The sequence below is a fragment of the Apteryx rowi genome, unplaced genomic scaffold, assembly GCF_003343035.1.
Source record: "Apteryx rowi isolate R43461 unplaced genomic scaffold, aptRow1 scaffold_85, whole genome shotgun sequence".
Taxonomy (NCBI): Eukaryota; Metazoa; Chordata; class Aves; order Apterygiformes; family Apterygidae; genus Apteryx; species Apteryx rowi.
In genome coordinates, this window is record NW_020451149.1 from 1,718,876 (window position 1) to 1,733,725 (window position 14,850).

The following is a 14,850-nucleotide window of genomic DNA, read 5'->3' on the forward strand; positions in this document are numbered from 1 at the left end:
CATTCATAAAAATATCCTAAGCTCTTACTATTGTTTCTTATTTCATATAGTGGGAAATGATTGACTTTTTATGACTATGTAATGTTTGGGTGAAAGAAATTATGTCCAGTGAAGCTGGTAGGCTCCATGTGGAGGAAAAGCGCTTTATGAGAGGAAAATTATTAGCAATGCTCCACTGTGCTGGTTTGGAACAGGTCCGTTGTATTTTCAGCAAGTGGCAGTTTGGATTGTTACAATCCTTGGCAAGTACAATAGAAAGATGGTGGTTTCCGGGGACATTATAAAAGGGTGATCACCAGTTTTTGCACACTGCATTTTATAGTTGCATGCTTGATGTGCACAATCAGGCAGCACTGCCTTATTTGCTTTAATCCATCTCTCCCTCCCTCTCACTTCCTCACCCTCCCTCATAGCAGCAGTAGCTGCTGCAGCTTTGGCAGATCATCGGGGAGAGCACAGAAAATGAAAAGAGCTCAGCTATCATCTTAACGTTTTTCCCAAAGGATTAATTTCACCTGCTTCTCCAGTTTTCCTAATAGACTTTTTTGTATTTTTTTAATTCAAGAGGTGTGGGGTTATTTCACATTTTAAACCCCTCTAAATAGTTTTAGGAATGTACTTTTTCTTTTCCTTCCCCCCCCCTTTTTTTTTTGACAAGTCAGAAAATTGTGAAGTAAGCGGACAGAGTGAGCGAGCGCGAGAGGGAGAAGACGCTTCCATTCTTTTAGTGCAGTGGACTGAGGCAAAAAGGCCATTGTAATGGTAAATTGCACACAGAAAGGAAGAAAAGACTGATAATCAATCACAAATGAAGCATTCGTTTGGATTTTGGCAATTTGCTGGCCAATGGCTTTTAAATCTATAAACCTTTTTTTTTTTCCCTTCTTTTTTACCACATATTTAAAAACACAAGTTTGATATACCGAGGGCAGGAAGATAAATCTTAACAGAGCTATCATGCCTAGAATATCTGGGCATGGGGAAAGCACAGCGCTGAAACACCACTAAAACCTGAAGTTCTGAAGAAGAAACAGCATGTTCAGACCTGGTTGTAAAGTGTTTTCAACACATCACCTTGGACTCCAGCTCTGAAGAAGAATTTTGTCTCAGACTGCTCTTGTTTCACCTGTTTAGGAATGACTCGTAGTGGGTTTKGGGGGAGTTTAATCTGCAACTTCCTTATTCTGTGATTGCCTGAGTGGGTTTTGTATCTGAATGAGTATGTGATAGGACAAATGAGGATGTTAGACAATATTAACACCAGCATATCATCTTCAGAATCCAGCATTACCCATAAAGGAAGATATATTTATCTGGAGGCATTGCTTCAAGGAGGCGCTCCATGGGGATTCACACTGAAAGGTGGACTGGAGCACGGGGAGCCATTAATCATCTCCAAGGTATTTTTCTTACTTTAAATGAGATGTAAACAAGCTGGGAATGGTGCCCAATTTAAAGGGCAAGAGTTGTAAAACATCACTGAAATGTTAGATTTGGCACTGTTTGGCTTGGTTCTGAAAACTGCTGAGCACCTATTGAAGTCAGTGGGTTTGCTCAGGATCCCCTTTTGCTGAGCAATGCGGGAGAACTCTGGGCATTGTGTAACAACCAAAGTACAGTTCTTGTCCCAGAAGAAATATCTTTGCTTTCAGGAATTGGCTCTATTTATTTCACTGCAGTCCCTTTATGAATGGAAGTAGGGAACTCTCCTTTTCATGAGGTGATGCAGTCATCTGATGTTATAAAATCATAGCATATCTGAGCATGATCAGTAATCCATCACAAACCCTTCTGAAGTGAAAAGAGGGAAAGTGCTTTAAGTCACATGATGTGATGGTCGGCTAATTAGAAGTGTGTGGGGGGAAACAGAAGAATAATAAATACTTAGCCATATTTGGCACGCATGTATGTTATACTATGTTGTTAGCAATTTTCTCACCCGCATACTCTCTTCTTATTTAATATCTATAAAATGTAGTACTCCTAGATTTTAGTTTTATTGTTTGTGATTGAGTTTTGTCAACAGACAACTAAATAGCATGAATGACATATATTTTGAGAAATAAACAAGATAAAGAGCTCTTCATTCTCATAAGAACTAGACTTAAAAGTATCCAGGTACCTGAAGATACAGATACTTACGACATGGATTTTTAAAAGCATCAGATTGAATCTATGAATAACTAAGTACCTTTGAGCTATAGCCCTAAAACCCTTTCCAAAATAGGATTTAGGTCATTTTGAAATTTTGCGTGTAGTGTCTATTAGCCTTATTGCTATTCGATGGTATCTATCAGTCCAGTCCATTTTGCTTGTTTGTTTATAGTGTCAATTTATATAGTGTGCCTTTAGGTGCATATGTACATATGTCTCATCTTATTCCCTCATGTAACCTTGGACCTGTGTGGGGAATTCAGAGGATCAGAAACTGTCAGCTAAAAGAGAACTAAAAGAGAATGCTAAATCAGTTTTGTTCAAATCCTGCAACTCTGTGCAAACGCATTCACGTGAAGACTGTCAGTCACTTGAATAGTTCACCTGAAATAAATAATTTTTAGTTAGCATGTTTACATGATTTAAGCAAAAATTGGGACTTTCATTAAAGTTCTTTTATCATAAAGAATTTTTAGAAAGTTCACATGATCATCTTTCTTGCAGAACCTTGTTAGAGACAGCTTAGCATAGCCACATAAAGCAAAACCAGCATCACTGAGATGGTGTTGTGTTGCATTTTATAAACATGAGAGACAAATATTTCAGTCAAGTTGTTCACTTCCCATGATAAATTTCTGTGTTTGTGAGGAAACCAAGATTTTCATTTTATTCTGACATTCTATAATAGAAGAACACCCTCTCCCTTTTTTCTTTTTTTTTCTTTTTTAATTGGGGGCAGGGTGTCAGAGAGGAAGAGAGATGGCTCTGGCTGCTGAACATTAATTAATCTATGGGATTTGGTTTCCACAACAACCAGGCCCCTTAATGTCAAACACGCCTGGAGTGTGCATGGTGCCACTTGGAGCTGTATGACTTGTGCCTGCCTTGCCTGAAACAACACTGCAAATATGCATATTTTTTCTTAACTTGCAGCTACAGCCTGGTTTGTACTATCAGTGTTAGCATTTTGTTGTTTTGTTCATGCATCAGTGAAGCAGAGCTGGAGAACAGCATGCATGTGAAAGTTGTGCGCTCTGAAATCCATGCAGCCCCTGTAGCCGTCTTAGGGTTTCTAATTTCAGCTGAGAAATAATGTAGTTTGCTCTTGTATTTGAATTCTTTTGTTTGAATTGACTATGTACTGTTTAGAATGAATTACACATTAGTCATTTAGCTAATTCAGGATTTTTCTTCCGATTATATTGTGAAGTAATGAGGAACTGTGTGGAAATAATAAACTGGACCAATTACAGGTAAAATTTTCACTTCTGTACTCACACAAGAGTACTTAGACCACTCATGAAGGTAAGGCACTAGGAATAATCTGATAGCAGTTCTATATAATGTTATCTATAAATATTAGAAAATGTAGATGTCAAATTTTAATTTTTGATTATTCCAAATTAACGTAGAAGTTTTATTTCTGCTTCAGCTTCCTATTCTGTTTTGGCAAATATATCCACTTAAATGTGCTTTTGCATTGACAAAATGGTATTAAATGGCCTTTGTGTAAATGAAAATGTAGATTTTAGTCAATATTTAAGTACCTACGAAAGCTTGCAACAGGACTTTAAATAATTTGTCCTACATGTAACATCGATATATTGTTATGGAGTACTTGACAGTTGTCAAATCTGTGTGAATGCAATAGTTGTTCGTAGTCATCAGGAACTGTTGCTCATTTGGGACCCATGAATATTGGTTTATCTCAGTTTCAGACCAAAGACTGTGCTAGAAGTTTAAAACCAAGGTGAATGAATTTACAAAAAGCCCAGAGGCATGAATACTGGCTCTTGCAGCACTGTGCAATTCTTTGGAAAGCCAGCTTTTTCCACCAGGATAGAATATACCCAGGAATGACCTGAAAGCAATGGGAGCTTGAGTATATATGGATTACAGGATCATATCGCAAAATTTCTAGAAGCAGAAGAAACTATGGTTGTGGTTCCCTGCCCAATCGCTGCTGTGTATTGCCCTTAAAGACTTCCAACTGCAAGAGTTAACTTTCAATAAATACTCTGGCACTAAGTCCGTCTACATGTTTACCAGCAGCTCTTGTGATAAGTAAATAGCTGTTGAAGACAACAGTTGGGAGAGTAAATTGTAAAAACTGATCTATATGCTCAGCCATTAGAAGTTTTAGTGTCCCTTTCGCAATGGGAACAAGTTACCTTCAGCATCTCAGTAAAAGTTCTCTTATATAGATGCACTGTAGTGCAGCAAGACAGCCTGATTTCCCAATGTATGTGTGGTTAAGAGCATGGAAGTGCACACTCAGTTTAACATGCTAGTAAATGCGTTGCTGAATCAGGCCATTATGCTCAACCCGTCATGGAACCAAGTCTAAATCAATGTGTCAGAAATGGTGGTTATGCAGCTGTCATGAATTTAGGTAGTTAAAACAGATGAGCTTTTTGTGCTAATGCTCTTCTCTTTTCCCTGTGGAAAGACAAACCTGTATGGAGGGCAGTTTCTTGACAGCTAATTCAAAATCCTGAGCGCAGATCTCTTTGTAATGTGTTTTGCTGGAGGGAGGAAGCAGATGGTAGCCAAATTCATTAAGTCTACCCATGTTTTCCGTCTCTAGATAGGAAGGTACTTTGTCATTCCCTCTAGTCAACTTTTCTCTATCTTATTTCTGGACTGGCTTTATGCAACTCATCACATTAAGGCTGTGTCATAAGATCATGAGATTTGAAAGCCTTTAGGCTATGTAGGACATCTAAAAAAAAATACACATTTTCAATGAAAAGAAATTTGGAAATATTAAGTGTGTCATCAAAAGGAAGTTCAGGGTTTTGATTGTCCTAGGACAGTACTTAGCTACTTTGGGTGCTTAAGGAAGTTACCATTGTCTTCTGGAGCTGCCTGTTGGCCCACAGTGTGCTGTAGGATTGTGTGTGGTTTTCCTGATCTACTGCCTTTGCGCAGGTTTGTGAGGGATCCTCAGAAGACAGCTTTGTGGGCTTTTCCTAAGGTTAATTTTTGTCATACCAGAAGATTAGAGATAGAAGAATGAGCAAGAAGTTGTCTGTTGTAAATTGCTTTGCATGGGGACCTCAAGGGAACTTACTTCCAAAAATCATTACCTAAGTCAGCACCAGGATGTCACTGGTTAGCAATGGAACAACGTCCAAAAAGGTGGAGCGTGGGCTGGGAACTAACAAAATGTATTTTCCTTTTTGTATCGATTCTGTGAAATGAAACATATTGTTGATGAGGAGTGTAGGTAAGAGTTCAAAAGGGAAGTCTGGTCTTGCGTTCTTCTTGGGGAAGTTAATATTTCGTATTTATGTAAGCTTAGAGAATGTCTGTCAGTCATCTTCTTTGCTTAGAACTGTGCATAGTTTCTCCCCATGTTTTCAAAGACATAAATGTCCTCCTGAGGTGAAGAGGATCAAGAGTTTGGTGGCAGGAGGAAAGAGTCTCCCTCGAATGAGCACTTTATGCTGAATTTTCCAGCTGAGTGAGCTATGCACATTCATAGACCTCAAAGAATCTAGTCGAAATCTCCCAAAAATGTGCTACTTGCCATTATCAAATACTCCTTGGTAAGATGATCCCCAACTTTTTATTGCTTTCTCTCTTCTTTTATACGTCACAAAACTCTTCTCTCTTGTCTATTAGTGTTTAAAAGATAACTTCATATCATATAAATGTGTTACTCAAAATAGCTCACAAGTAATACTTAAAGAAGAGTAGAGGTCAAATCTCATGTAATGAGCTCAACCTCAGTGCTCTGTTTTGAGATCTTTGTAGTTCTTACAACTTCCATTTTTTTCTTTACTATAGCTGTTTAGTAATTTAGCACCATGCAATTTGGCCCCCACTTGGTGAAATTTGCTTATAGTGAAAAATTTAAGTAAGTGATTTCTTTACTTGGGACCAGAAAGTTTGTCAGAAGTACAAAAGTGATTGCAGCTGATATTGAAGGTTGAATTGGGACCTGATTTTCTTCGATTTGCCTCAAAACCAAGATAATACCCGTAAGCAAGTCCAGATTCCCATCTACCTAGTACTTTTTTTGATTCATCCTTAGCTGTAAGAACATTATTGCAAAAATGAAAGCATCGGTCTGTTCTAGGCAGCAAAGGCAGTCAAACTGGGAACAGCAGTGTTCATTCTCTCTTGCTTTGCTGCAAGATTTTTTCATTTAAGGTAATTAACATTATGCAGTATTAGCCATTCTAGACCCTGGCAATGTGTTTCTGCAGTCTGTCTCTCATTGCTGCACACCARCCTTTGGAATAGCTTTGGCTGTAGCCCTCTGCAATGCCCTTTTGTTTTGAGCTCCATGTTGATGTTATTAACAAAAGAGTTGTTTCTCTTGCCTAGGAATTAAAGCATCTAAAATGTTCCTTCTCAGATAGCAGCTATGTGGGAACACTTTTCACGTGCTGTGCTGTAGTTCATGGGTTCCCTTCACTCAAAAGGATAGGTCATTTACAGGGACCCCATGCCAGAAACATGACACAAACTCTGAGGTTTACCTCCCAGCAGGGATGTAGGAAGCAATAAAAGTTTAATAATAATAGGAATAGCTTGGGACAGAGCCTGAGAAATAATCCTGAATTCTTGTAAGGGCTTTAGACCCTGTTAGGAGCCTGATCCAACTTCTGGCAAAGTTAATAGCCCTTTGGCAATAGGTGCTTATACAAACTGGATCAGGCCCTCCTCCCCAAGGCTCCCATGCCTGTGCAACTTCCCTAATCCTTTTGATTATGATGCCTTGCTCTCCTCACTTGAGTGAGCTCATAGAGCATTTAGTGACACATAATGAGAATCGTTCCATCAGTCTTGAYAAAACAAAACCCAAAAGGCCATTCTGGACCTTAGCTGGCCCACAGACAGACTTACCCTGGTCTTTGCCTTTGATCTGGCTCCAAACTCTGTAGCATTTTGATCAAAACACTCACGGAGTCAGCATTCTTCCATTAGGTCAGTCCCAGGAGCCCATCACTCTCCCCACTCAAGTGTCCAGGTTCCCCATAAACAACATGAAATATTCTCACACACCAACAGACAAAGTTTCTTTGCATCAATTTTTCTCCCGTTTGTGACAAAAGGCAATTTGGAAACTGTTTAATGTTTTTATAAGCCTGCAAACACAAAAAAGACAGTCAATTCAAAAGACAGACTTGTCTGAAGTTGGCAGATTCACGGTAAACATACCAACCTGGGCATGAGGACATGAATCAGAGCCAGGGGCACCATGACTTGTTCTGCAGTTTTTCCTCTGAAAGTTTCCACACTTGTTCTTGTTTGGCTAGAGATGAACTTGACTTTATTTTACTCCTCAGTGCCCCAGAAAAACTTAGTGCCTCCATGTTGTTAGGGTTTTAAAAATATCCTTTTTTGCTGTTTGTCTTCCAATACACTACAAGTCGGCCAATGAACTGATCCATTTCAAAGCCCAAACTGGCTTGTTATGCTTGTGCCTTCTTGCAGAGCACTACCTGCACTCGTTCTGCATTTAGGGCTATAGATACAGATGCTATGTGTAATATGGCAAGTCCTTAAAAATGTGGTCTTCCAGAACAAGAATGGCATAGAACAATCACCTGAGTGCTGGTCTCTTGCTGTTTAACTATCGGTTCACAGGGTGCTGAGGGCTGGAGTGTTTCTTATTCCTTCACCCCCCTGTGCTCACTGGGGAAAACAGTAAGTGGGCAATGATGTGCCTAGGATTAAACCATAATGTATTGCTTATGCTTTGTCTCAGTCAAAAGGCCGGTGAAAAGCTGCTTTTACGAGCAAAATGAAGTATAAGCTTGCACTGATTGGCATCCTCTTTGGACTGCAGTAGAAAGATTGAGGACCAAATCAGCTCGGACAGCAGAAATGACCTCTTTCCGGAACCTTCCCCCCCCGGTACTTTATTCAGATTTGGCACGGGGGAAAGGTGTGTTATGTCTGTGGATGAGCAAAGGGACTCATTCTGCAAAATCATCGCTCTGGCGTGCCAAACTCCTGCTGCTAGACTGTGGCAAGGCACAAAGCAGATGCCTGATCCCAGATGACGAGGAAATTTGGCTGATGTGGGCCTTGACTTGCAGAGGAGGACAAGGGAACTGATGCTGTAATTGTTTCAGAAAGTAGAGGGGCAGTTCCTCAACACCCTTCCCTGTTTCTCGGGGCTCAGATTAGGGCCTCACGAAAGACTGCTGATGCCAGCACTGGGGACAGGATCGTCTACCTTTTCTTAAAGCTAGGGAATTGCGTGATGAAAGGGCTTCTATTGTCAGCCACCTCCATTAGGCTGCCAGTCGCTCCCTAGCACAAAAAGACTTCTGTTCACTTCCACAGCACTGAATTAGCAATTGCAGACAAACCGACTGACTGACGTGAGCAGAGGCTTGCTGGGACATGGCTGCTGTACCAGCAAAGGCTGCAGGAGCTTTGCTGACTGCAGATAGGCTGCCTTATGGGGTAGTGCCAGCTGATCTGTCATTCATCATGATGAGCCCATCTACGGGGAATATCTTGGTTTTCCTTATTAACGAAGATCAACACAGATGAACCCCAAGGTCCGCAGACAACTGAATGATGCCCCTTTCCTGAACATGCATGTAGAAGGCAATTATCTTTGAAAACAGTCATGCCTCCTTGCTGAGAAGTGCTGACAGCCATCTGAGTCCAACCGACCCGTCACGCTCATACCAGAGATCAACCCAAGCTGCTAAGTTTCAGTCCAGATCCACAGGGATAGCTGGTCTGAAAGATATGGTTTAAGCCCATCTCTGCTTCCTGGTGCTTTGTGTCACCACTGCTTGCCTGGAACAGGATATCAGTCATCACTATGTAGATTTTAAGTGCACTAGATATGTTTCTCCTTTTCCTTGTAACTGCATCTCAGGTAGGCTCCCCTCTCTGTGTTTCCATCTCACCCATAGAGTTCCTGTCTCCTTTCTAGGTCTACTAAGAACCCTCAGCTTTGGCTCGCTTACTAGATCCTCATTCTTGAGGGAGACATGGCTCCATACTTCAGGTGGACTTGCCAAAACTGCCCTCTTTAATGAGACAGAGGTGGAAATCTGTTAAATGCTGGGAAGCATCTTCCCCCTGTGGAGATATTGTCTGTGACTATTTATCATGCTTAGCAGCCCCAGTGAAAAAATATCTTTGTAAATATTTTAAGTTTACATGACAAGAAAGGGCTTGTGTATGTTCATTCACATGGCAGACCTGGAAATAAACTTCTGGTCTTCCCAYTTGCAGCCAGACACTGCCTATATGTGTTTCCACAATTCAGTTACTTTGCTATGAACTTTGAAAAGCATATGATTCCAGGTTTCTTGGACAGTTGAAAGTAGGAAAAGTACAACAGGAACAGACAAGCCCAGCTTATCCAGGACACAGCTTGTTAACATCCTAACCAGTATTCAAGCATAATATTAGTTTTTCACACTTGTAAAAAACACACCAAAAAAAAAAATTAAAACCTCAGTGAAGAATGATTCCTGCTGATAAGAAAATCACTGTGCTTAATTTCATTAATAGAATAGGCTGTGGGATACATTTCAAAGCACAGGGTGAGAAATAAGCTTCCAAATCCCATTAAGAAATAACAGGATTTATGTGCATTCCTCCCATATATTAACTTTCCCCTCTGGAAACGTCTTGTGCTGAGTTGGTGCCATTTTTCAGGCAGGTGCAGTGTTTTGCTGTTCCCACAGACCCCTCCAGATAATCTGCCAGCCTGAAAGCCATTCCCTTTTCTCACTCAAGAATGGGGATTTTCCAATGCATGAATGAATGACAAGTTTGGCTGACAACTGTCATAGCTCCATGTTCTCCTGGGTTTCAGTCACACATTCTGCAGCGATGCTGGGAGCAGTTTTGTGCTGTCCGTATCAGCAGTTAAAATGTTTCTGATGCCAGCCAACAGAGATAGAAGAGATGCCATTTTTCAATAACCCCTATCAACACTGGATCATTTTCTGAACACAAGTTGGCATGTTGGCATGCAGATGTACAACTTAAAATGCTGAAGTCTTTAGGCAGTTGGCTTATATTATCAGTGAGGTCTGTTTTTATTAGCACTATCAGAGGTTTTTCTGCTTTTCAATGAAGGCAACTTTTTGATGTTATGCCAAATGTTTACATTTGTCATTACTTAAAAGTTTTCATGACTTTTAAGGGCATAGATAAATGGAAAATGTTGATTCATGTAAAAATAGAGCTAAAAACTTGAGTTTGCCAAAGAAATGGGAAATGTATCCATTTCAAAATGTGCAAAACGGGAACAGTTTCATGGGGTGGAGGGAGGCCACAAGGATCTCTGGGAACCCCGACAACAATCCTTGTTGCAAGCAGCTGCATGAGAAATGTTTATTCAGAAGAGTTGAAAGAGCATCCAGTCCGCTGTGTGCTGCAGAAAAACTTCTAACACCTATAGGGAAGTGCTGACTTTGTGCTAAAGACCATTAATGACAGCTACTTGAAAGTATTTTTCTTGTTCTTCTGTTCAGCTTGTAATCAGTCCTTATTTTTTCTATAACGGCAAWGCCAGCAGGTCACAGTTGAAGACTGGGACCCCATTGTGCTAGCTACTGTTTATGAGTGTAATAAAAAGATCTGCTTCAGGGGGTTCAGAATATATAGATGTGATACGCTCATAAGATGCAAATATAAAAATCAAATACGGCAATGAGTGAATAGTGAAGCAAGGGTGAGTGAGTCTGCAAATGCACCAGCGACTTTACTACCTTGTATAATAATTCTGTTGCTCAGAATTTGTAAGTTTTTGAACGTTGGGTTTAGAGATGCTTATAATTATTATCTGAATATTCCTATCCGTGGAAATTTGCAGTAGCGCTGGGTCCATTTTTTACTTACTTTTTAGTTTTCTTGAAAAATATGCATTATTTAAATGAATGCTTGATTTAGAAAAGTGAATTAGTCCTTAATGTCAGACATTGCATTTTTGTATGTTGATTGATGACCAATCTTGCCAGTGGACTGAGAGAGATCCACGTTTCTCAAATGCAGTCTCACAGAAACTAGGAAATGAGCTGATGGAATTCAGATTAAAGACCTGGCAGTTTTCCAGGAACAAATACATGGCAAGACACATTTCTAGTTTCAAGAGAGAGACTTGAACCGCAGAAAAAAATGTGAAACATTTGGAGAGAAAGAGGTGGGGTTGCAGGGGGAATCTTCGTTTTATGAATGATCCTCCCCTTCTCTTGTCCTGCTTCATTTCATGTTTGAAAAAAAAAAAAAAGCAGTTGCCAGTGTTTGTTGAATAGTGTCRGTGCAGAAGGGATGCAGCCACTGACCTGACTATAAGGCAACAGCAAAAGGTTAGAAGAATTAGTCTTGTACTGCAGACTTGTATTAAGAGTTGTATTGTGGTCTTGTTGGCACAAAGCCTGCAATTAAATAAGTTGTTGGCGCGCTTCCCTAGGTTAAATTACTACCACTGTTCCCCCTGCTTGCAAGTCAATGAATACAACACTTTTGGGGAGGCAAGTTAAAAACATTTTTGTTCTTCTGGGATACTGCACATTGCTGATTTCAAACTAAGAGGTTTCCACAGGCTTTCCAAGTAGCCCTCCGTTGTTGTTCTAGCTGTAGAAACGGCCCATGCAAACTAACGCTGGAATAACCCAGGCTGGGAAGGAGGTGGGTGAGGGGGAAGATGCAACAAAAGACTGATGTAGAAACAAATGCCCTGAGAAGGGTCCTTGCTTTTTCTCATGCCAGGAGCTATGGATGTTTCTAGCATTGGGCTATTGTTGGGGAGGATTAAGTTTCCCTCACAGCTTCATCAGGGGCAACTTACCCTTTTTATTAGCCTGGAAAGTCAGCCACGCATGCGGGAGGGGTGGGGGGGTCCTGCCTACCCCTGCCCAGAAGTGCAAAGCAGCCTTTCTTTTTTCAGACCAAGGCCCTCCTCCTGCTCCTGCTTTAAGTCAGTGGCAATTGGCTTTGGTCAACGGGCCCAGGCACCCCTCTTTGCTGTTCGGCTGGGGCTGCTCGGAGCAGTAGACCTACCCAATCCTACTTGCCGGAAAACTTCCTATTTACAAATTATTGACAGTTCCTTCTATTTTGGAAAAAGGAATCCTTACACTTCCTCTCAAGTCGGTCTCTAATTTAGCAACAGAATTTGGCCCACCAAACAGCAGCTTTTACTGAAGGAGGACTACAGGATAATGTAAATTCATGCTGTTGTTAAAGGTAAATGGCATTTCTATATGAACACACTCTGATACATTTGCATTTGTTGTGCAGATAACAGGACAGTAACTGAGAAGATATTAGTACTACACCTGGCTTCCTCTTTCTTTCCTCTGAGGAAATAAAAGTTTTCTGAAGCTACCACTAGTTTTGGGCAACTCCATTTTTAGGGCCAACCTTTATGATAGCTTCATTTCTCTTGATTTTTAGAAGCCCTTTGCTTAGTTCTCCCTGAGAACCRGGCTCCTACTGAAGTCAATAGTTGAGAAAAAGGAGATCCCTGGGATAAAACTTTCTCATCCAAATGCAAATGAATTTAATACACCTTTTTGAATAGAAATTGAAATTATATGAAAATTAAACTGCAACAGCAGGAGGGAAGGAAGAAGCAGCAGGGCCGACTCAAGGTTTCTCATCCATGCAGGTAAAACTGAATTATGCTTCCCAGGGAGGAGGGATTGGGACTAGGCCAGGCAGGGGCTGTTCCTGCCACTGGAGGGAGGGAAGATGGCAGACAGCAGGGGGAAGTGGCCTAGACAGTCAAGCTTTTTGTAAACGCGTTTAACCATGTCGATTCCTTACGATAGGGCCCAGCATGAGAAGGCCTTCCTTTATGCTCTGGGTCCTTGGCAGCTCTGACCTGCGTTGAAACCCTAAATCGCTGGGAAGCTACTACCTATAGGGCTCAACTGCTGCAGTACCTGGGCTCAATTTTGAGTGGCTGACCCCAAGTGCCGGGCAGAGCGCGGATCAGAAAGGGGCACGATTCCTTCTCGTGGCCTCAGGTGGGCAGATGAGCATGATAACGTTCCTGGCCTTTTTATTGCTACTTGTGCTGGCCTTGCCTTTCACTAAGGAGTAGATCTAAAAATCGCTTTTACTCTACATGGTAGCATATTCATAACATTTTTTTTCTACAGTGCTTTCAGTAAAGCTAGGGCATCCACCGCAGTCTGACATCCTTTCGTGACCTTCATTTTCTGTGCTGTTAGCTGCCTCCTGCAGCAGGGAGTAGAAGAGTTTGTCATTCCAGCGTGCAGCACCAGAGAAGCATGCAAAATAACCCTCCCTCTTACAACAGGGACAAAACCGTTGGCCTTTTCATAACTTCATGGGGATGTTTTTTCTGTGCTTTCCTTGTTCATGTGCAGCATGACAGTCCTCCCACCCCAGTGGTTAAGATATTCTGGCTGGCCATCATCTTTTTATCTTTGCAGACTGTATTAGTGAAGAAGGTATTTCTCTGTCTTAATTTGGATTTCAACAGGGATAATTACTGGGGAATCGTACCTCCCAGTGAGTCTGAGGACTTAGATTGTCACTCTGTTCTTTCAGTAAAGATTCAAAGCTGAGTATTTTTCTGTTTTGTGACTATTGGTAGCATGTGAAAGAAGAGGTAGGCCTCAGTTTGAGAAACTTTTGCGTGTAACACAATGATTTTCTGAGAGGGGAGGACTGGCTGTTTACAGAAACATGATTACACGGTACCTTAATCTGTGTTTTCCTGAAGACTGCATGTGGGCCTTTTCTCTCAGTGCAACTCATGCTTGCATGCAGCATTTCTCTTAAGCTGTTTTCAATTTCATACGCAGGCGCAAAGAAGGAAAGATGGGGTGTGTGGTTGACACCTGAAAGCTGAGACTTGTTGTGTGACATTGGCCAGGTCAGTCTCTGCCTCCATTGGCTTGGTTTCTATCTAATAATGAGGCTAAAATCTCTTTCTTCTGTTCATGTGTAAATGTCGTGAGCCAAATTCTGCACTGGTGTCATTTGGAACAAGGGCCAGCCTCCCAGCTCAGAGCAGGATGTCGACTGTCTCTGACTGCATCTTCGTGCAGCCCTGACAGCAAAGGGACCCTGATTTTGGCTGCAGTCTTTATAGATTACTGTAGTTTGTTGTAGAATATATCCATGATATATGTCTACCCATGGGCTTTGAAAAGTGCAAAGTGGCTTTGTCACGCTGAAGATTTACTGAAAATCGTTTTCTCATTCTTGTCCTGCTGATCCAATACACAGAGAGTGTTTCAGAAGACTGGTTCCTTACTTTGAGTTCCTTGAATCAAATGTTAATAGCTAAATACATTTAGAGGTTTCCCTGCCCACCAATTTCATRTTCTTTTTGTGGCTTATATCAGGGTTTAATAGAGTGATACATTGTGAGTCACTAGCACTTCAAATAGAGGTTGGAGAGTTAGCAGAAAGGAGCAAGCAGAAACAAAAGTCTGCTTGAGTGACTGCATCTTTACAACACCTTGTGTATCTCGTCAGCTGCTTAAACAAAAGGTTCCTCTGCTGCTCAGAGTTGAGGAGAACCCAGGGTGAACATCTATTGTTCCATACGTTTTATTATTCTCGGGCTGTGATCTTGTCAGCTCTCATTAGCTCAACAGGTTGGACTGTGTCAGTCCTTGGATGGGAGACTTTGAAATGCTACGAGAAATGGCACGAAGGGGCTCAGTCCATGGCCCTACCCCCTCTGAGTCGATACTGAATCACTGACCCATCAGA

General features: G+C 41.2%; 1 protein-coding gene across 1 annotated transcript in view; it reads left to right on the forward strand.

The window, feature by feature from the left end:
* Positions 1–1,235: 1,235 nt before the first annotated feature.
* The window catches only part of SHROOM3 (shroom family member 3), a 162,665-nt gene continuing 149,050 nt past the window's right edge, over positions 1,236–14,850 (forward strand). The window contains exon 1 of the mRNA XM_026090140.1: positions 1,236–1,400. Coding sequence (XP_025945925.1) covers positions 1,236–1,400 — 165 coding nt within the window. The remainder of the gene's footprint in view (positions 1,401–14,850) is intronic.